Source organism: Crocuta crocuta, unplaced genomic scaffold (genome assembly GCF_008692635.1).
Source record: "Crocuta crocuta isolate KB4526 unplaced genomic scaffold, BGI_CrCroc_1.0 scaffold162, whole genome shotgun sequence".
In the NCBI taxonomy this organism is placed as follows: Eukaryota; Metazoa; Chordata; class Mammalia; order Carnivora; family Hyaenidae; genus Crocuta; species Crocuta crocuta.
In genome coordinates, this window is record NW_027529433.1 from 3,428,053 (window position 1) to 3,451,799 (window position 23,747).

The following is a 23,747-nucleotide window of genomic DNA, read 5'->3' on the forward strand; positions in this document are numbered from 1 at the left end:
AGTTTAATAACTTCTTTACGTATTTATTGTAGCAAGGTAGCTAACAAGCAGCAGCAGGAAGATGGGGGCGATGGGAGTATGGCACTGAGAGCTGAGAAAACAGTGGCAGTGGAAGAGTCAGTACCACAGTGAACGCTGGGCCTTTCCTAGGAAATGTCCTAATGCTACAGAGGCGGAACTCCCAGCCGACTTACCCTCCCTGACAGCCATACAGTATTACCATAGAGCATTAGGACTATTTTTTACTGTTTTTAATGATGACCAGTCATCACTAGAATATTAATTATGTTCAATACATTCTAATAAAGAAGAGTTGTCCAGGGTATATTTTAGGAAAGTTTCCAAGAAAAAGAATTGATCTGTCAAGCTTAATTGGTTCAAACTGCAGAGAAATGAGTTGTGGATGTGGTTAGCTGGCTTAACCAAGAAAGATCAATTCTGAGATTTTTCTGTATAATCTAAAATTATCAAGCATAACAATTAGATTCAGCCCAGATCCGTTCTAGATGGTAACTATAGCCTCATCTCAGAAGTAAAAACTTGCACAAAAAAAAACACACACACATCAACAATTTCCATATATAAACTTTATTCCATTTGACATCATACAAAAATTAAAGAAGAAAATGAAAATCTGCACCTTTACAATTCAAAGAAAAGCAAAAGTCTTAGCATTTGAATTGGTCTGCAAAAAACAAATACATTAGAGGTACAAACTGTGCTACAGCAGGTCTAAAAGAAGTTGTACACAGTCCTTTTGAAAAAGTTAAAATTGTTTTCAAGATTACGTCTCATATTTAAATGTACAGGCACTGACCAATTTACAAATATTTACATAAACCAAAATCAACCTTAATAAACACTGTAACTTTTTTTTTTAGCAGCCACCACTACTTCTTCATGTGGAAAAAAAATACTAAAAAAGATATCTTTACAAACATTAAGCTTTTATTTATAATAATTTTATGTCTTACCTAAAACATTTTATAGTGGCTTACTGCCTAAAAATTCCAGTTTAGATTACAATCCTATAATTGTACACAGACAAACTCTGATACTATCAATAGGATATAATCTCAACTCTGATCTTTGAGTTTCTGTTGCTTCAGGTCACAGGGAAAATAAAAGCAGGAAAACATGAAATAAAGTAAAAGTGCACATTGCACTGACCTATCATAAAGCACAGATGACTTAATCTTTTCAAAAAGTCTACAATGAACTAATTCTTTAAAACAACTTACTAACCACTGAACAATACAGAGTGCTCATATTATATTACTACAGTGCAAAATGTACTGCTTTCAACAAAAAATTTAAAGCAATCTCAAGAGTACATGAAAAGCACGTGAGGTACTAATGAAATGCTAATATAGACATACCCAAAGCCTCAGTCTATCCTGGCAGTCAAGTGAAGACTTAAGGCAATTGTCCAGTATTTCATGCCTCTGCAGTGATTTCAGTGAAATAACAGATTTCATTTTGTTTCAAGTAACCGAATAACTGGCTTGAATCTTCACTTTACCAGAACAGACAGGCAACAAACTATCTACTGTACATTATATGTTATGTGTGAATCAGTCCCTTTCCAAAATTCCACACATCTCTTCAGTATTAACATGTGGTATAATTAGTTGAAGTTATATCAAAAACCTTTTATTTGTTCAGATAATTCCCCCAAAAATATTTTATCTGATCTCTTGAAAATTCATGCCATAATATTACTAATCAATGTAAACATTTTCAAAAATACATCTTTAAATCAAAGGGTTTTATTAGGAAATGTCATAATAAAATATGCAATCTTTATATAAGTATGTCCTCTTAAAAATAAAACATGAAAACAAGAAAAGTTAAAAAGAAACTATGATGGAGGTAAACAAAATGCATTATGGTGTTACTACTGTTCTTTATTTCTCATAAGAATTTATTAAGAAATAGAAGCCAGTTATCTTTTCAGGATAGCAGCTCTTAAAGGTAGTATACTGTTCAAATCTCTTTTGTTTTTCAATCTGTGCCATGACTGAGAGAAAAAGAAAAAAAAGCATTCTTAAAACACAAAATAGAAGTGGAACAAAAGACTGAAAGGAGAGTAATTAGAATGTTAACAGTGGTTCCCTCTGGGTGGTAAAATTTGGGGTGATTTTGTGTGTGTATACGTGTGTGTGTTTATCTCCCAAGTTTTTAATATAGTAGAAGTCTTGTTTCTGCCATCAGAAAAGAAAATGTTATTTAAAAACCCTATACCTTGTGGTTCCAATTCATTAATAAGGAAATGGACACATAGATGGTACAAAGAGATACAACTGACAATATTAACATTTATTCACAGATTTAAGTAATTTCATCTAAAATAGCAAAGTAATTAAGACAAAACCTTTGGGTTTGAGAGTGTGAGATTACTTTAATTATTTGGTTGACTAATTTGCATCTATAAGCTTTTACAATTAAAAATAGTACTACAAAGCAGAGAATAAATCTCTAACAAAGCACTTTATAATTACTTCTGGGGGCATCTGGGTGGCTTAGTCGGTTAAGCGACCAACTTCAGCTCAGGTCATGATCTCACGGTTGGTGGGTTCAAGCCCCGCATCGGGCTCTGTGCTGACAGCTGGCTCAGAGCCTGGAGCCTGCTTCAGATTTTGTGTCTCCCTCTCTCTCTGACCCTTCCCTGCTCACGCTGCCTCTCCCTCTCAGAAATAAATAAAAAACATTAAAAAAAAGTCTTTTCTAATTACTTCTGAAAAAGAAGAGCAAACAGAACTTGTAAACAGAAAAAAACTGAAATTCTTATTCAGAGGCTAAAAATTTGGCTCACTACTTGATGACTGCATATCTTTGTAGTTTATTCTTACTTCAGTTGTTCAACTGACTACAAGTATTGGTTTTATAGCTAAACAATCCTAAATGAAAGCTCAGGCATCAAGAAGGACAACAATGTAGCAATGCTATTTTTGAGTTCTCAATTTAATCTAATAGACAAAAATATTCCCTCTTGAATATTTGTTTTGTCTTGGAGAATTCCATTAATTTTAAATTTTCTATTCTGTTGATAAAGAGAGGGCCTAATGTGAAGGACAGCTTGTAATATGACACACTTACATTTTTAATTATCATCAAAATAAAGTCAACTTGTATGTCTAATGAAAAAGTATTCCTCTAAAATGACCTTCACAGTTTGCTGATCTTTTTTTCTTTAATGAAGCACTCGCCTATCTGTCTCATAGTTTACAGTTGCATCAATGTGTTTCTGCACTGCACCTCAAACTCCTTGAGAAAAGAAACCATACCTAGCAAAATCAATGATGAATAAATTCAGAATGTGGGCTAAAAAGCTAAGGAATAATAGTTTATATATATACACATATATATTGCTGAAGTTTATATTAGCTTCATAAGACAGGAACCAGGGCTATTCTGTCCTATTAGAAATATATATTTTTTCATTTTCAAAGCATACTAGTCCACTAAGATTTCCAGAGTTAATCTGATACATTGTTTACCTTTAAAAATTGATCCTTGATCATGTCAAATTTCTGCTTTTCATGCACAGCTCTGGCCGTATTTGTTCCATCAAAAGGTTCTGCAATGTTAAATGTACATATAAACAAGAAATTATTAAAATGAGAATTTTGGTTTTTATGTTAGGTTGAACTATACGAAACTGCCAATATTTGACAGTTTTTAACCTACAAAACTGCACACTGTGAATCCTAATCTCTTATTAAACATATGCATAAAAAAGTTTTTTATACCTGTGAACTAGTAAGGTAGACGGAATTCAAGTGACACGATAACTTAAAACAAAGTCATCAGCATAGGTATGTTTTAAGTCTAAATCACAAAAGTAAGATTTCCGAAGAGAGACAGAGGGTCAAAGACCTATCCCCTACCCTCAGAGAACTAAAAATAAAGAACAAAGAATTATCAAAAAGAACAAAACACTATACACACACACAAAAAAGGTGGTCAATGTCAAATATCACAGAAAGGCAATTTTAAATTAAGTTTAAAAGACCACTGATTTAACCAGCAGGAGAAAAGTCAATACCTTTGAAACTATAAGTGCAATACTCATGAGGATGGAAAACAGTATAAAGTTATGGTGTGAGTGGATGGTTTAACAGTTTAAAAAGAGATACAGTGAGAACAGTAACTTACAGGAGAGCTTTGGCAGTGAAAGAAGAGAGAGAAACAGGAGAGAAAGTATAGAAGACAGGAATAACATTTCTGGTTAGGTGTTAAATTCAATTATTACATTTTCTATTGTCTAATTATAAATTACAAGTCTAATTATAAATTTATTTTAACTATTTTAGCCCCATGAGAATGAGACAACATTGATTTCATTTGGAACTCTTATATAAATACTTATTTTTCTTGAACTGAGAAAAAAAAAGAAGACAGGAATAACACAAAGGAAAAGTTTTTGTGTGTGCCCAGCATTACCTTCCACCTCTTCACCTCCACCCCACTAACCCTTCCCCCACAAGATAAGAGAGAAGAGTCCATATACAGAGATAAGGAAACTGTCTATATGAGAGGACTAGGAAACTGAGAGGACTAGGAAACTGAGGGTACTAGTGACAAAAGGAAGAGAACTAAAGGCATTAGAAACAGGATGGAATGGCTGAAATAATGCCAGAGTAGGTAAAAATTACTACAGTTTAAGAATTTTGGCACTGAAAAAGGAAAAACAAGAAAAAAAAACCCTACCTACAAGAGCCAGTACCATCAAGAACATTTTTCAAAGATGAGAAGAGCTATGTGTGCTCTAAAGCTGAACGAGAATGACTAAAGACGAAGAGAATGAAGTTGCTAGAAAGAAGAAATAGAACTGAAGGGAAAGACCTAGAAAAAGTATATAGGAAATCTGATAAAGAGGTTAACTCTAGATTTGTCACATAATCTAAGCAGACCCATAATTTTAAAACATTCCTTTTTATATACATTTTTTGATTGTTTAGAAAGGCTATTTTTTTAAATATTTTTTATCTATTTCTAGGAGAGAGAGAGAAAGAAAGAGAGAAAGACAGCGTGAGCAGGGGAGGGTCAGAGAGAGAGGGAGTCACAGACTGAAACAGGCTCCGGGCTCTGAGCTGGCAGTCAGCACAGAGCCCGACGCGGGGCTCGAACCCATGAACCGCGAGATCATGACCTAAGCGAAAGTCAGACGCTTAACCGACTAAGCCACCCAGGCACCCCTTAGAAAGGCTATTTTTGAAAGGAGTTTATTGTCACAGTATAAGCATACTTTGTTTTACTGCACTTCACTTTACTATACTTCACAGACACGGTGTTTCTTGCGGCAATTCTGTGTTGAACAAGTCTACTGGTGGCATTTTTCCAAAAGCATTTGCTCACTTTGCTATCTCTGTCACATTTTGGACAATTCTCACAATATTTCAAACCCTTCATCATTATTAATTATACTTGTTAGAGTGATCTGTAATCAGTGCTCTTTGATGTTGCTATGTTAAATTTTAAGGAGCACCACAACCACATCCATATAGGAAGGCAAACTTAGTAGACGTGTGTGTTCTGACTGCTCCACCCAATGGCCATTGCCCTGTCTCTCTCCGTTTCCTCAGGCCTTCCTATTTTCTCTGAGACACATCAATATTGAACTTAGGCCAAAAAATAATTCCATGATAGCCTCAAAGTATTCAAGTGAAGTTAAAGGAAGACTCACAATTTTCACTTTAAATCAAAAGCTAGAAAGTGTCCATCAACAGATGAATGATCAAGAAGATGTGGTTTATCTATACCATGGAATACTACATGGCAATGAGAAACAATGAAATCTGGCCATGTGTAGCAACATGGATGGACCTTGAGGGTGTTATGCTGAGCGAAATAAGTCAGGCAGAGAAGGACAAATATCATATGTTTGCACGTATAGGAGGATTAGGAGGAACTTGACGGAGGAACAAGGGGGAGAAGAAGGGCGGAAATGGTGGGGGAAAGGGAGAGAGGCAAACCATGAGAGACTCTTGAATGCTGACAAAAACTGAGGACTGATGGATGTGGGGGGGAGGGGGGGATGGGCATGGAGGAGGACACTTGTGGGGATGAGCACTGAGTGTTATGTGGAAACTAATTTGACAATAAACTATTTGTAAAAAAAATAAAAAATAAAAAATTAAATCAAAAGCTAGAAATGATGAAGTCTGATGAAGCAGGCATGCTGGACACCAAGACAGGACAAAAGCGAGGCCTCTTGAACTAAATGCAAAGTTGTGAATGCAAAGGAAAAGTTCTTGAAGGAAATAAAAAGAGCCCCTCCTGTGAACACATGAACATGAAAGTCAAAGTCTTACTGCTGATATGGAAAAAATTTTAGTGGTCTGGACAAAAGTCCAAGTAGCCACAACATTCCCTTAAGCCAAAATCTAATTCAGACCAAGGCTCTAACTCTCTTCAATTCTATGAAGCCTGAGAGAGGTGAGAAAGCTGCAGAAGAGAAGGTTTGTTCATGAGGTTTAAGGAAAGAAGCCATCTCCATATCATAAAAGTACAAGGTGAAGGAGCAGAAGCCACAGAAATGTATTCAGAAGATCTAGCTAAGATAATCTGTGAAGGTGGCTACAATAAACAACAGATTTTCCAAATAAATGAAACAGCCTTATACTGGAAAACCATGCTATCTAGGACTTTCATAACTAGAAAGATGTCGATGCCTGGCTTCAAAGCTTAAGGATAAAAGGACTCTCCTGTCAGGAGCTGATGTAGCTAATAACTGCAAGTTGAAGCCAATGTTCATTTACCATTCTGAAAATCCTAGGGCCCTTAAGAATTATGCTAAATCTACTTTGCCTATGCTCTATAAACGGAGCAACAAAGCCTGGATGGCAACACATCTGTCTAAAACATAGTTTACTAAATTATTTTAAGCTGACTTTTAAGACTTACTATTCAGGAAAAAAAAATCCCTTTCAAAATATGACTGCTTACTGACTATGTATCTGGTCATCCAAGAGTTCTGATGGAAATGTAAAAAAAATTGCTGTTTTCATGGCTGCTAACATAACACCCATTCTTTTTTTTATTTAAAAAAATTTTTTTTATGTTTATTTATTTATGAGAGAGAGAAAGCATGAGTGGGGGAGGGGCAGAGAGAGAGTAGACACAGAATCTGAAGCAGGCTCTGAGCTGTCAGCACAGAGCCCAACGTAGGGCTTGAACCCACAGACCATGAGATCATGACCTGAGCTGAAGTCGGATGCCCAACCGACTGAGTCACCCATGCCCCCCACACAACATCCATTCTGCAGCCCATGGATCAAGAAGTATTTTCAACTTTCAAGTCTCTGTATGGATCTAGTCAAATTCCACAAAGTCGACCAGGTTCCTGGTGAACCTGGAAAGGAGTCACCATTCTAAATGCCAGTAAGGACATTTGTGATTCATGGAAAGAGGCAAAATATCAGCATTAATGAGTTTGGAAGACGCTGATTGCAGCCCTCATGAATGACTTTGAGAGGTTCAAGACTTCAGTGGAAAAGGTAACTGCAGTTGTGGTGGAAAGAGTGAGATAATCAGAAGTGGAGACTGAACACTGTTGTCAGCGCAGAGCCTGCGTCAGATTCTCTGTCTCCTCTCTCTGCCCTCTCCCACATGTTCTCTCTCAAAAATGAACAGAGAAGGAGAAGAAGTGGAGCCTGAAGACTTGACTTGAATGGATAAAGACTTGCTTCTTATAGATGAGCAAAAAAATGGTTTCTTGAGATGGAATTTACTCCTGGTGAAGATGCTGAAATGACACCAAAGGATTTAATAATTCATAAATTAAGCTGAAAAACAGGGCAAGGTTTAAGAGGACTGACTCCAATTTTGAAAGAAATTCTACTGTAAAATGTTCTCACATGCTATAGAGAAATCATTTGTGAAAGGAAGAGTCAATCAACGCAGCAAACTTCATGGTCTCATTTTAAGAAATTGCCACAGCCACCTCAATCTTCAGCAATCAGCACCCTAATTAGTAGCCATCAACATCAAGACAAGATCCTCCACCAGCAAAAAAGATTACGCCTTCCTGAAAGCTTAGATGACGGTTAGCATATTTTAGCAATAGTCTTTCTAAATTAAGGTACGTACATTGTTCTCTCTCTTTTTTTAAATGTTTATTTATATATTTTGAGAGAGCATGAGAGAGGAAGGGGCAGAGAGAGGGAGAAAGAGAATCCCAAGCAAGCCTGTACTGTCAACACAGAGCCTGATGTGGGGCTCGAACTCAAAAACAATGAGATCATGACCTGAGAAAAATCAAGAGTCAGACTCTTAACTGACTAAGCCATTCCGTACACTATTCTTTTAGACGTAATACTATTCACACTTAATAGACTACAACATAGGGTAAATGTAACTTTTATATGACCAAGAAACCAAAAATTTCATTTGACTCACTTCATTGTGATATTTGCTTTATTGTGGTGGTCTAAACCTGCAATATATCCAAGGTATGCCTGTGCTTATTTTTCTTAATAGAATAATGCCTTACACTAAGCTACTGGATCACATCACACACAGCACTTCACAACAGTTTTTAATATTCAAAATAACACAAGTAACTAAAATAATATACACCCACTGTGCCATTTAACAAACCAACCACCAAAGCAGGAAATTAAATTTCATATTCACAGACTCTTAAGATGTTACATATAATCCAAGAATAAAATATTCTAAGTTTGATGTTTTCCTACAAACACTGCACTTACACTTCATTCCTTTTTACCTCTAGATTTATAAGTCTTCAACTTGGAATCTGTGAAAGTAATTTTCTCTCTTGAAGTCAAGTTCCCACCAACTCAAAGAAATATTCAACAACATGTAAATTAATTTTAGAGAACAGATTATGTTCAGAGCAATTATTTTTAAAGTAAAATACTATTCATAAAAACCTAGCTTGCTTTAGGTATTGATATTTTAATTATAAAAGAACTCATTTTATCTCAGTAAGAATCATCACATGAAGATAGTATTTTCTTCTACCTTCAAGTCATGAAATTAAGTTTCAATCACCTACAAGCATGAGAGATGAATAAAGACTGCTCAAATATTACCAACTAGAAGATTAAACGCCTAAATTCATATTTATTACTTTTTACAGCTAAAGAATTAATTTTTAAAAATTCAATGAAAATACTCAGCCACAAAAAAGAATGAACTCTTGCCATTTACAACAACGTGGATGGAGCTAAAGAGTATTATCCTGGGGCGCCTGGGTGGCTTAGTCGGTTAAGGGTCTGACTTTCACTTAGGTCATGATCTCGCGGTTCGTGGGTTCGAGCCCCGCATCGGGCTCTGTGCTGACTGCCAGCTCGGAGCCTGGAGCCTGTTTCAGAGTCTGTATCTCCCTCTCTCTCTGACCCTCCCCTGCTCACACTGTCTCTCTCTCTCTCTCTCTCCTAGAAATAAATAAAAATATTTAAAAAAAAAAAAAAAAAGAGTATTATCCTGAGTAAGTCACAGAGAGACAAATGTCATATGAATTCACTTATATGTGGAAATTAAGAAACAAAACAAACCCAGAGGGGGAAAAAAGGGAAGCAAACCAAGAAACACACTCTTATCTACAGAGAACAAACTGATGCTACCACAGGGGAGGAGAGTAGGGGGATGGATTAAATAGGTGATGGGGATTAAGGAGGGCACTTATGATGGGCACCGTGTGGTGTATATTAAGTACTGAATCATACTACATTCTACACTTGAAGCTAATATTACACTGTATGTTAACTGGAATTTAAATAAAAAGTTGAAAGGAAAAAAAAAGAAAATTTTATAACTAAAAGACTTGTAAGCCAGAATATGAATGTATTACTTTTAACTGAAATACAAACTGAAATTATCCAAGTAAGTCTCTCAGTACCATGGTGATAATTGGGTGGTAAATTAGTAGTTGTGGGAAAGCTACCTTCTACACAGATGTATTTATTTCTCCATTCAATACCATCAGGCCTGGGAATGGCTTTGGCTTCACGAACTGAAATCATCTGACTGTTCCAGCTACAAAAAGAAAAACATCATGTTAACTATTTTCTTAATGTTCCTTTTATAATGTTTATCATATTAATGATATGTTATTATCATTAATTTGATATTAATCACATCAAATTAATTTGATATTAATCATATCAAATTAATTATAATTGAGTAAATCCCAATCTATTTTTCTCACAGAACACTGAAACTTGCCTCAGCACCACAATCCCTATTTTTCTTTCTTTTTTCTCCATAGCATTTATATTCTAACAATTTGCTTATGATATGGTTTATTGTGTGTCTCCCCCAAGCAGAATGAAAGCTCCAAGATGATTTATATGTTTTTTTCACTGTTCAAATATTATTTAGTACAAAGTAAGCATTCAGTACATATTTACTGAATTGATGAATATAAAAAATAAGAAAATGTAAGCAGAAAATATAAAAATTATGTTCACTATTAGCAACTCAGCAAGGATTTCTTATTAAGACATGTAACTGCATGTTGTTTTCTGATATCATTAAATAATTTTTGTTTAGTGCATGTCCATTTATATAATTTGGGAGAAAATTTTGCAATTTTCCAATAGAAACTAATAGATGCTGTTTTAGGAAAAATTAATAGTCTATGAAAACATACTGTTATTGCTGTATATCAGATGCAGCTATTAAGAGTAAAGTTTTATTCAAACAAAACAATTTTATCAGCATGCCTAAAGGTAAACTGTCCAGTCTGTCTGTAGTAGGTACTCACCTTACATCCTGGTTTGGTTTTGTTATTTCTTTATAAAAGTTCTATAAAAGTATGATTTTCTTTTTCTCTAAAACGTATGACAATTCAGCTTGTATACAAGATAAAAATGAGTTTGGAAAATAGGTGACATCTTTTTTTTTCAGCCATATTTAGCTCTGTCCACCATTTCAGTAAGAAGAGAAAAACCAAGTTTTGGGACCTTCCATATCCAACATTCATCTACTCTTCCTCTTTTTATCAGACAAAGAATTCCTAAGAATATAATTGTGGGTCCAATATGGAATTTGTTTCCAGAAAACTGATCATTCTCTATGTTAAATATGAAAGAAAACATTGCATCTTGTGAAGTTGGATAATTGAAAAGGATCCTCGAAGTATGATTTTCTATTTTCTCTTATCAGAAATATTAGAAATACTTAGCAAAGAAATACATATCAGAATTTATGCTTTTTAAAAACCAAGTGGGTTATCAAAGATAAACACTTAGTATTAATTATAGTAACAAATTTTAGATCTTTCATGTATAGCAACTCCAATAGTATAAACTCCAAACAGAAAAGAACTACACTGCTCTATTGGCCCAAGTGTGTTTCCAAAATTTTTGTAAAATAACAAGAAAAGGGCACCTGTCTGTCTCAGTCCTAGATAGAGCATGAGACTCCTGATTTTGGGGTCATGAGTTCAGGCCCCACATTGGGTATAGAGATTACATACCTACATAAATACAAAATAAAATAAATAACAATGTAAAGGAGAGTGTTATAGAACCACATGCCTGAACCAAACAATGATACTTTGTGCTACTTCGCTTTATACCATTTGAGGTAAATTTCACTAATAAAATGAACTTTTTCCTGAGACTACTTGTTTCTCATTCAACTTACAGGACAGTTGAATCTAAAATACAATTAAAATTGGAAAGTTAAAAAGTGGTAGACTGATTTTTTTTTTCTTTCAGACAAGTTTAGAATGTTGAAATACTGTATCCTGCTGTTAAATTACAATTTTGTACTTTCTTAAATCAAAGGAACTCTCCTTACAACCGTACTTCTATGAAATCCAATTCTGAATTTACACTACATGCCAATACTTGGTTCTAACCTGGGTCACAGTGTATATACCTACATTCACTTTATCATCCCTAACCAGGTATCACTTAAGCTTTAGCCTATCATCAACCTGAATAATGCAGCTACTTAAGTAACTATATCATTTGAAGTACTTCACATAGGAGAAAAAAAGAATACTTTAAAATATTTCTAAATTATTAAATATTTGAAATAATAAAATGACATATAATTAATTTACTATTTTCATTTTTAGAGGTGAATTTAAATATAGAATCCATAAACATTTTCCCTAAATATTTCATTCTTTAAAACAGGGCTCTAAGCCTTTTATCATACCATATTTTTCTATGGTAATTTGTTTGCATGTAAAAATCTATTATTTTTCACTCAATAATTAAGACGTAAAAAAGATGCAGTCTATAAAAGAAGAATGTGTCAGAAAAGCAGACATAGGGCTTAATTTAATCTAAAACAGATTTGATAATATATGATAATCTTTTGAATATAAAACTTAGTTCACCAACTCTATATTGGTAAAATGCTTGCTTCTTTTCTTCAGTAAAGATAATGGACTGTTACTCATCTATTATGACTCTCCTAGTCATTTTTTTTTAATGACAAAGTATTTGAAATGTTTTCTTAAATTGGAACATTACAATTAAAATTTTAATGCTAACAAAGAAAGTCAAAATTATGGGCATGATACTATATGACCGTATGTGTGTGTGTATGTGTACATACACTTAGACTAGTCTAATTAAGTGAACAAATACATATTTGGGGCTNGTCTAACAAAGTCAAAATTATGGGCATGATACTATATGACCGTATGTGTGTGTGTATGTGTACATACACTTAGACTAGTCTAATTAAGTGAACAAATACATATTTGGGGCTGGGAAGCAAACAAAAAAATATTTTGTCAGGGATTTCAAGCTTCTTATGCAGACAGAAAATTTTGCTCTAATCCTACAGTACTGTTTTGTTTTGACTGGTTTGCCTTCTGCCTGGCCTTTTCTTCCACCTGACTCCTTAAATTCTGGTGTCCATCAGGGCCTTACCTCTTTCAATCTTCTTCTAATGCTACAGCACCCCTCCTAAGCTTTAACAGTCTGATGTTTCTTTCCTAAATCCTTTTCTCCAGCCCTGATCCTGCTACTAGGGTCTAAGACAATCTTAGCAATTAAAAATTGGAAACGCCACCTGGATGTCCTACATGCATCCCTGTGCCCACATGTTCAAGACTGAATTTAATACATTCTGGCTATGGTCAGAATAAATCACTTCCCTGCATATCCCCTCAACTTTCTTACCCTTCCTGCTGCAATGAACTTGGTTGAAAAACAACCATAATGAAATCTTTTTCTACTCCAATTCTTTTCCACGCAGCTCAACATGCCTGGAGAGAAATATGCAACCATGCTGATCTTTAAATTCATGGTAACTTTAAATTCATGATGGCTTAGCTCAAAAGGACCTTAAATGCTACTACCCACCAATCATATTGTATTTTCACAGTTAATTCACTCCCCTATTCTCCTACTGGACAATTCATACTTTCTCTCACTTTTCCAATTTCCTTACTCACAATCATTCCCAGATGATGTCCATGCTTCCTTTCACTAAAATTCTAAAGTAACCAAAAGATAATTTCTACTACCTCCCACTCTATTAATTCTTCTGTATCCAGATACTCTGTTTTTTCTTATTGTTATTAATGGTCTGTGCTCCTATCCCACTTCTGCTCTAGGTTCCAACCCTCCTCGATTCAAAAAACTATACTGTTCAACAATTTACTATGTCTTTCCCTGCTATCATCAATTCTCATATCAAGATGCGTTATTTCCCCTTTCTAAAAACAAAAACTCAACCCCAACGAACTCTCCAATTTCTTTTCTTCTTTTTTATTATTTGAGAGAGAGAGCACTCGAGCGGGGGAGAGGGGGAGAGGGAGAGACTTAACTCACTGATTTCTATTCCATTTTTCTGCTCCCCATACTATATACTATACTATCTGTATTTAATTCTTCCCTGCTCTCTCTTGAGCCCATACCAATAATACTTTTTATCCCTATTATTCCATAGAACCTGCTCCTGAGAATAGTTCAGAGGCCTCCATGTGGACCAATGTTCCAATGGTCACCTTTTACTTCTCATCTTACACTTCATCTATCAAAAAATGTGATCCAGATAGATAATCACTCCTTCTTCCTCGAAACATTTCCGCATCCTTGGATTCCAAGACAATACATTCTCCTATCTCAATGATCCTTCCTTCTTAGACTATAAATTAGTTCTTTCTTATCCCTCACCTCATTTTTATTTCATCTTTGTATTAGGAAATTCTTCAAAGAGAAAAACTTGAGAAGCATAAAGCTCAAAAAGAATACAACAGTGTTAACATTTTCCACATGTGCCTGTGTATGTATATATGTGTATGTTCTGAACTGAACTTGTTGCTAAGATGTGGATATCATGAAACTTCATTTCTGGGGCACCTGGGTGGCTCAGTCAGTTAAGCGACCAACTTGAGCTCAGGTCATGATCTCACGGTTCATGGGTTTGAGCCCCGGGTCGGGCTCTGTGCTGACAGCTAGCTCAGAGCCTGGAGCCTGCTTCAGATTCTGTGTGTCTCTCTCTTTCAGAAATAAATAAAAAACATTAAAAAATTTAAAGAAAAAAGAAACTTCATTTCTTTATCTTTTGCCATATATCTCCTAAGACGGTAGTTTCCTTTCTAACACCAACAGCATCTAGAAATTAACAGTATCTTTTATAATTCCTCTACCCTAATCAGATTATAATCAAGGTTTGTATATTTAATTTGTTTCATCTTCCTAACCTGGAAAAGTTCTCTCCACTTATTTAATGACATTGACATTTTAAGAGACAAGGTTAGTTGTTTCAAAGAATATATACATTTTGAATTTGCCTATGTCTCTTCACTGTATCATTTAACATATTCCTGTATCTTCTGTATTTCCTATAAATCTCTTAACAATAGACTTTCTAAGGGTTTAGTCTTTGGGTCTTTTCTCTTTCCTATCCATATTCCCTTGGTTTTCTCAAACAGTTTCATAGTTTTAAATACCATTTACTTGTTGACAACTGCCAAATATAGAAGTCTGTGACCTCTCTCCTAAACTCTAGATTTGTATATCCAACTATCTACTCAATAACTCTGCTTGAATATTTTGCAGGTATCTCAATATTTCAATGTTTAAAATCAATAACCCTTCTCCGTTGCATTCCCCATTACACCTAATGCCAACTCCATCATTTCAGTTGCTTGGACCAAACTCTTATAAATCATTATTGACTCTTTCTCATATGCTCCATCTAATCTGTTGCAAATTAATATATACAAGTAGAATCTGGCTACTTCTCATCCAGTTCTGCTGTAATCACCCTTATCAAAGGCACATTATTTCTCTTAGATTATTGTAATATCCTTTTAAGTAGTCTCCTTGCTTCTGCCCTTGGCTCCCCTCAGTCCATTCTTACCCATCAGCAGCCAATCTGTTCTTATCTGTGATAAACCAAACCAAACCAAACCACATCTACTGAAACCCCTCCAGTGGTTTCCCAGATGACCCAGAGGAAAAGCCAAAGTCACCAAAATTAACTAGATGGTCCTACATGAAGTGGACTTAACTCTCTGAGAGCATTTTCTTCCAGGCAAACTGGCCTCTTTGCTGTTCCTTAAAGATGTCATGCAAACCCCCACCTCAGGCTCTTTGTCTTTGCACTTGCTTTTCTTTCTGTTTGGAAACCTCTTCTCCACAGACATAACTCACACATTCCTCTCTATCAGTTCTTTATTAAAAGGTCACTTTTCGGAGCAACTGGGTGGCTCAGTCAGTTAAGCATTAAGTGTCTGACTTTGTCTCAGGACATGATCTCACAGTCCATGAGTTTAAGCCCCACATTGGGCTCTGTGCTGACAGCTCAGAGCCTAGAGCCTGGAGCCTGCTTCTGATTCCGTGTCTCCATCTCTCTCTCTGCCCCTCTCCCACTCACTGTGTCTGTCTCCAAAATTAATACACTTAAAAAAATTTTTTTTAGGGGCGCCTGGGTGGCTTAGTCGGTTAAGCTTCCGACTTTCGCTTAGGTCATGATCTCGCGGTTTGTGGGTTCGAGCCCCGCGTCGGGCTCTGTGCTGACTGCCAGCTCAAAGCCTGGAGCCTGTTTCGGAGTCTGTGTCTCCCTCTCTCTCAGACCCTCCCCTGCTCATGCTGTCTCTCTCTCTTCTAGAAATTTAAAAAAATTTTTTTTTAAACAAAAGTCACTTTGTAATTTCCTTCTTAAAAAATGTATTTAAGTAAGAAGGCATGCATTTTTAACTGAAGAGATAGACTAGTAGTAATGGCATGTGATTAGGCAGAAGGGAATAAAGGAGATTAAAAAATAGGTAACCTTTTAAGGTTTCTAGAATCTCCAGTGCCTAGAAGTTTGTAAGATATTTAAAACTTAAGTTTTTCCTTTGTTTTGCTAAAATACAAAATTATTATATTCTGACATTTTTTCCCCCTAGGTTCTCTGAGCTACCTGATACTTTTTTTATTTTGTCAGTTCCCTGCTCCCATGTACAGTTCTAGAAGCATGGCTTCATTTTAAGAGTTTTCAGCAGGAAGGTTTAAGAGGAAGCTGTGAATGAAGCAGATAAGAAAAATCTTAGTGGTTTTTAAATGGCCATACAAAATTTCTGCAACATTTATGGATATACTCAAGTGTTCCATAATAGGCATTTAATTCTGTCTTTAAGTAAAGAGAATTTTTTTAAATGAGTATCTCAAAGTTCAGAAGAAATCCTTACTGACATTTCTAACAGCTGCCAGAATTCCTCTGAACAGCACCTAGTTCATTGCCATGACTACACTCTTGGCAGTGCTCCCTCCAGTCAAATTTCTGAAAATATCTGGTATGAAACAACAATATACTTGACAACTGCACTGTATGATGAAAGAATACATGAAGATGTCTCCTTAATCATGTGTCATAGTGTTTAATAAATGCATCCAAGAGTTCAAAACCTCTTTCGAAGCCTCTATATCCTAGCCAGTATCGTTTGGCACAGCTGGCTAGTTCCTGTTAATACTGAACACACAAACCTGCACATTTGCCATCTTGTTTCAGTCCAACAAAGCAGTTGATTTTCAAGGTATTGGTATCTAGATGCTCTAATCCTAAACTATCCATGGTAGAAATGTATCTTTTTCCTATGAATCCTTTCCTTCTCTTCAAACTTCCCTTATTTACAATAAAACCAACAATGCCAAAATATTCTAAACTTTAAGAATGTGGTTTTGGAGTCAGACCCAAGACTGAATCCCAGTTTTCTCACTATCTAGCTGTACTGCCATGGGCAAATTTAAAGCATACAAAGTATACAAATCCCCTAGGTCTCAAGAGGGATTACCAGGAGGATGAAATGAAATTCATAGGAATCACTCGGTATACTATAGGATACTAGGTAAATACTCACTAAACATTAGCTATTGTTACTGCAACATCTCAAAAATCTTAACTCTAGAATAACCTTTCCAGCCTCTTACATCCCATGTCTCATCTGTCTTAAATCTTTTCGTGTCTTTATAAATGAAGGTTCTTCCTTTTTATCCTTATTGCCTGGACTTACATTCTGGTGCTAGTCATTTTTAATGTTGATTATTTTAACTTCATTCTTGTTAACTAATTTCCTCCAGCACTTTTCCTCTACCGTTTCTTAACCTAATTCAGTAATTTTTAAGTCATCTTTAGTATCTTTGCAAACATGTCCATAATCTTACCCTCCACTTCAAAAGTAATTTATAACAAGTAATTTTCAAGTACCCACTCTCTAGCACTAGGCGAGGTAATGGAGACACAACTGTAAACTAAACAGTAACAGTCTGGTAAAAGCTCTGCTTTGAGGAATTGAAATAACATTTACTTTTTTCATGTCCTATGTTTCAAACCATCTCCTTTAAGACAGGTTTCTTTAGAGTTACCGCATCACAGCAAACAAGATAATATGGACACTGCAGTCAAGTACCATAGTTAAGAGTATGAATTTTGCAGTCAAAACCATCAGAAATACTCCCCTGACTAGCTGTGTGATCTTAGGGCAAGTTTCTTCACCTCTCTAAATGCCTCACTGGTAAAATGGGCATAATATAATGCCATATGATATGGTTATTATGTTTATTTAGAACAATTCTTCCCACCTAGTAATAGCAATTTATTACAAATGCTACTATTTTTCCTCTCTCCAAATCTCTTCCAAGTAGTACCCTGTGGTTACTGTACCCTCCTCTGTACAACTCCTAAGTCCTCTCTCTTCTTCCTTCAAGCTTTTCAGAACAATCCATAATCCCACTTGATCTGGACTAAGAACTCCCTTAAGAACTTTCAGTTAAATCCAGACTGATTATACACTTTAGTGTTCCATGTTTACATATCGCCCTCAGAAGGGGGAAAAAAAAAAAAACAGGAAAAGGAGTATTCCTTGCTTTTTATTCACACTAACACAACTATTCAGGTATCAAGTATACACAAGATCTTTTCCTAAGTTTGTTTTAGCTGTTTTTTTTACTATAAATCTTAACTTTCTAAAAACAGATGTTTCAAACTATGCAGCACCTATACAGGGCCAACACAAACATTTATTCAGGCCTTGCTATGAAAACAGGTAAACATAAAATGAGATCACTACTGACATGTACTAAATTTGGAATTACTGAACTGTAATTTTTCATTAGCTAGGAATATGAAATCTATTTAGTTTCTAATAATTAATCATTAGATATTAAATTTTATAAACTGCATATTTCTAGACAAGTCTGTAGCACTGAAATTAACAAATATAGCTTCTGACCAAAACTGTAGCATTCACATATATAAATGAATAAACACAATCTGAAGTTTTCACTTACTCAAATTCTGTAGCATAGTATTTAAGAAAGCCCAGTAAGAGGTCCCCAAGATTTGATTCATTCTTCGAGAGGTAAGGAGGAACATTACATGGAGCTTGATGTACAAGGTGCAGCTGTATAGCAGGACTAAAAGATTCCTGTTCAAAAAGAAAAAGGGGGAAATATAAAGCCATTTAAAACACACACTATAAACTTTACAAATCCTTATGTAATGCTCTCTGAAAAAGAGAGAAGAAATCTTTATGTTGGTAGTTTGGAAATCTGAAGTTTTTCTCCTGCTAAACATTTCACCAGTATTTGGAGTATGACAGAAAGTACTTAAAAAACTAAGAGATTCTAAACCTTGGCTGAGGTATATCACTAATTTAACCAAGGGGATTTCCACAGTAACAAAAGATTTTCTAACTCACAAATAAACCCTTACTGTACATTCTAAGATTTCATCAAATAACATATAGATTTCTTTATAAATGTATCTCCTTCTTAACTGCTTCTACAAGGAGCAGTTGTACTTTATAAAGGCTATATCAAGGACAAGATAAGAGCATTTCTAATTGCCACTTAAAATTTCTCATAGAGGCCATAAAAGTAACTAATATATGAATAGTACCTATAACAATTTAAAGATCTTTAAATTTTTATTTCATTTTTTGTATTCTGTATCTTAATAGGAAGAGAAGATAGAAATTCAACATAAATTGAACTTGAAAAGACAAAGAAGGCAGGAAAAAGAAGAAAGGAATCAAACCAGCAAGCAATGTTTAGCAAACTTTTACCACAATATTCATAAAGGAGGGTATCATTTGCTTGTAATCCATGCTGAAACAACACACTTATTAAAAAGAATACTAATGGGTACTTATCTTTTTGCTGATAGTATCCCATTCAATTTCTTATCCAATCTTTCCTCTATTAGTAACAAGTTCTGGCTCTAAAACATACTAAATGAACTATGGAGATTCTAAAGGAATACATATCCACGTGTTAAAAAATACTTTTTTAAAGGTAATTTGAACAGTGTCCTTAAGATGGGTTTTCTACATGGCCCTTTGCCATCAGGATAATAATAGACTTTTGTTTTTAACAACTGGTTCAGGCATGACAGCTTATTCTTAAGGTTCCCAAATATCTAACAAATCAACCTTGGGTTTATGGATATCAATTCAATTAGTAACATCTAAGTAACTTCATTTAAAAAAAAAAAAAGGCTCCCCCCAAAACTAAGCTGATACAGAGAAACAGGGTAGTGCATCTATTTATAGGCAGTCCTCAGGGTACCTGGGTGGCTCAGTCAGTTAAGCATCTGACTCTTGATTTCAGCTCACGTCATAATCTCACAGTTCCTGAGCTCAAGCCCTGCAATGAGCTCTGTGCTGGCAATGTGAAACCAGATTGGGATTCTCTCTCCCTCTCTCTCTCTGCCCCTCTCCTTTCACCTGCTTGCAAGCACACACGCTCACTCTCTCTCTAAGATAAACATTTAAAAAATTTTTTAAATTAAGGTAATCCTCAAAACTCATCAGTAAAAATAAAGGAGGAAGAAAATAAAAAATTCCCTCCCTATCCTATTACCTACAATTCTATCAATAATTTTTATCTACCAAGAAGTGATGGATTACTTTTCTCAAAAGACAATTCTACCCCAACCACAATTCGTAAAGCTGACACTCCTAAACCTGGAACCTCCCCTTACACTTCTCGCAGATTTAGTATTAAATTATGAGACTAAAGTAGAAATCTAAATTGTCTCTCCAACAAGGAGGAGCACAAGAGAAGCCTCAATTCCTAGGAAAGAGTGAAAGCAGAGGGGCAGCAGGGGTAATGCGTCTACCACCCTCTGTCTAGTACTTGGTATGTATAAAACTGGACTTAGGACAGCATTTTAACTTGTAAAATTTAAATTTATTTTCTGGCTAATTAAGCAAAAAGATATAATGTAAGTTCAAATGACAAGGAAAAGAAAAGTGGGCCACTTCTAATACCTTCCGCTCAGAAAGCTTTTTTACTAATTTTGATTTCTAGCGCATATAACACTAAGCATTCAATTTATGAACTGATGCTGAAATAAAACAGCCATTTTCTTAATTCTAAAACTGTTTGAATCTTTTAAAATATTTATTTTTTTCAATAATTTAAATAAAAAGATCAGCAACTGTAGATTACCACTGAAGAGTTCTGAGACCTACTCTACTAAAATGCTGAATGACTTGACCAACAGTGTGACCTGTCTCCTCTTAGCTCTGTTACTCTTTTCCATGGTCACATACAAATAGGGCCATGACATATATACTTGAGAAATGAAGTAAAATTCAAACTAAAAATATAATAACAATAAATTAACAAAATAGGGTCTAATAGATGCTACAAGTAAACAGAAATTCCATTTAACCATCAGAAATCCTCATTGTTGGTAATCATTCACATTACAGAAATATTCTCTGCTTTAAGAAAAATTTCACCAAAGAATTTTTTTAAAGGGAGCTGCCCCACTGCACATGTACTTAAGAATAATATATGCTACTTTGGATATAAGTGGGCAGAACTTAAACTAACATATTAGAAAACACATAAAGAGCAACTGAAAAGCCAAAGGAATTACAACCTAAATCCATGGGAAAACAATTTAACTGATACAGTGTAACATCTTTCTTAAAGCATTTGGAGGTAGGCGGGTTACCAACACCTGCTGTTTGTTTTTAATGTAGGGAAGACATTTTTATTACTTTTTAAGGTTTATCCTATTTGGGGCGTCTAGTCATCAAATCTGTAATGACTTAATTTCTGCAAACATTTTCCAACTGATATTTAAATGCTAACATTTTTGAAGAACTGTACTTTCTGTACCTTTTCTTCTTTTTCAATCAATGCCAAGTTAAGAAAAATTTAAATGGGCAATCCTTTGAAAAATATCTGAGAAGTCTCAACTTTTTTTGCCCATAGAACTGCTTATCCCCAAAATGGCAAAAACATCTTCTGCCCAATTCCATCATTTTCTGAGACTGTACCATAATATCTTCCCTTCAAAGTTTGAAATTTGGACAATTAAGCACTTTCTGCAATAAAACAGATTGGCGAAACTTTTACTTGTTACCTGTTCTTTAAAAAGATATATGCCTTAAATGAAAGATGACTGTTTTTCACCTCCATTCAAACAAATTTAAGTTACATACTATTCTAACAATATAAATTATATAAATGTTGAGGAAGGTCTCAAAGAAAAGACAACTGATATAGATTAAACAGAGTTCTACCTAAATAGAAAAAGAGCTAAATGATATATTAAAGTTCCACCAACCTTTCTTAATTATATGCAGATTACCACTAATCTAGTGAGACATGTTAAAGATTGATCATTACATTTCCTTTAAATTTTATTTGCTTTTAGTAAAATGTTAGTAAAGTTCTGAAATCAATAAATATCATAAAGTAGAAGTACTATAATGATGTGGTTAGAAGCATGAGCTTTGGAGTCAGAATTAGCTTTGAAACCTTCTATTAGCTACCATGAACTTAAGTTACTTAGCTTTCAAAAGGTTCAGCTTCTTCATCTATAATACAAGGAAAATAACAGTACTCATAGAACTGTAATCAGGATTAAATGATATAATGTATGCAAAGCACAGCAGCAATAGTATTACCTATATATTATTTAGCATATGCTTGGCATCATTATAATTATAACTGTACATTTTTTTTTTTAGAGACAGCACAAGGTGGAGGGGGAGAAAGAGAGAATCTTAAGCAGACTCCGTGTCCAATGCTGAGCCTGATGTGGGGCTCGATCTCATGACCCTGAGATCATGGCCTGAGCTGAAATCAAGAGTAAGACACTCAACCAACTGAGCCATTCAGGTACCCCATAACTGTCCAATTTATACAATAATGCAGTGTGGTTACCTTCTAAATAACATATTATTTCAAAATTAACTTCCTTATAACTCTTAAAACTTCAGTAATATCAATTTTAAAAGAATGTTCTTATCATTAAAAAAACTTCCCCCCAAAATTTTAAATTTGTCTTTTCAAAGGTATTCATTTATAGTCTGCTTTACATAACTAAAATTCTTCATCATACTGTATGCATTTTAAAACTGAAAAAAAAAACCCTGCTACATGTATATGTATATATGTATGCATATGTATATATGTAAAATTTAATATATTTTCAATACATAGCTACACAAGGGAACTCTACTTCTCAGAATCCCTAACTTTATAACTATAAAAATGGCTTCCTGGAATATGAAGACGCCACTAGGGAAAGAAACAAATATAAGTTGTCTTCATAAATCTCCACCTAGCATAAATCTATGTAAATCTCATAATATACTTGCATTAAAATAAAGATCTCTTCATAAGCTTTAACTGGAGTTTATATATTTAAATGTTCTCAACTTCACTGCTTTAACTCAATAATAAATATTCTGCCTTCTATCACTACTCATGTTGCCTTCTTAAGTCAGTAAGTAGGAGTAATGTTATATAGCTTTTGAAGGTAAAGATATGACTATAGTCTTTCATCTTTTTCTTTCACAACTTAGTATCCAAACTGACCTGAAACACCATTCCAATTTTTTAAAAAATTATCATAAATTTGAGAAAATATGAAAATAACTAAAAAAGCATAATATACTGAACAAATGTTATTCTATTCCAAAATTTATATCCCACTTATATTAAAGAAGCTCAAAATTTAAAAGAACCTTATTCCCTTGTAAAATAATAAAGTTTTTTGTTGTTACTATAAAGTTTGAAGTCATTCTCAAATTTACTTATTCAAGCTGAAATTGTGTCATATATGTTTTTCTTAAAGAAAAGCGTATCTGTATAGGGACAATTAGATATACACAAATAAAATATAATAATCAACAGAAACTAGATGAAATGATATATTAGTGAGTACTACTATCATTTTGTCTTTCTTCATGCAGCACAGTATAATAGAAACAATATCAGTTGCTGGGTCCATAATTTGGGACTGTAATACAACTTGGATCAATAATGTAACCTTTTGAAGACTTAGTT

At 34.5% G+C, this 23,747-nt stretch overlaps 1 protein-coding gene across 5 annotated transcripts in view; it reads right to left on the reverse strand.

Moving 5' to 3' along the window:
- Positions 1-572: 572 nt before the first annotated feature.
- The window catches only part of TENT2 (terminal nucleotidyltransferase 2), a 72,462-nt gene continuing 49,287 nt past the window's right edge, over positions 573-23,747 (reverse strand). For all 5 annotated transcript variants that reach the window (XM_077759888.1, XM_077759887.1, XM_077759889.1 and 2 more), the window contains 4 exons: positions 18,723-18,859; positions 9,917-10,008; positions 3,501-3,580; positions 573-2,020 (listed from right to left, as the gene is read on the reverse strand). In XM_077759888.1, the coding sequence (XP_077616014.1) occupies positions 1,946-2,020; positions 3,501-3,580; positions 9,917-10,008; positions 18,723-18,859 (384 nt within the window). In that variant the 3' untranslated portion in view covers positions 573-1,945. The remainder of the gene's footprint in view (positions 2,021-3,500; positions 3,581-9,916; positions 10,009-18,722; positions 18,860-23,747) is intronic.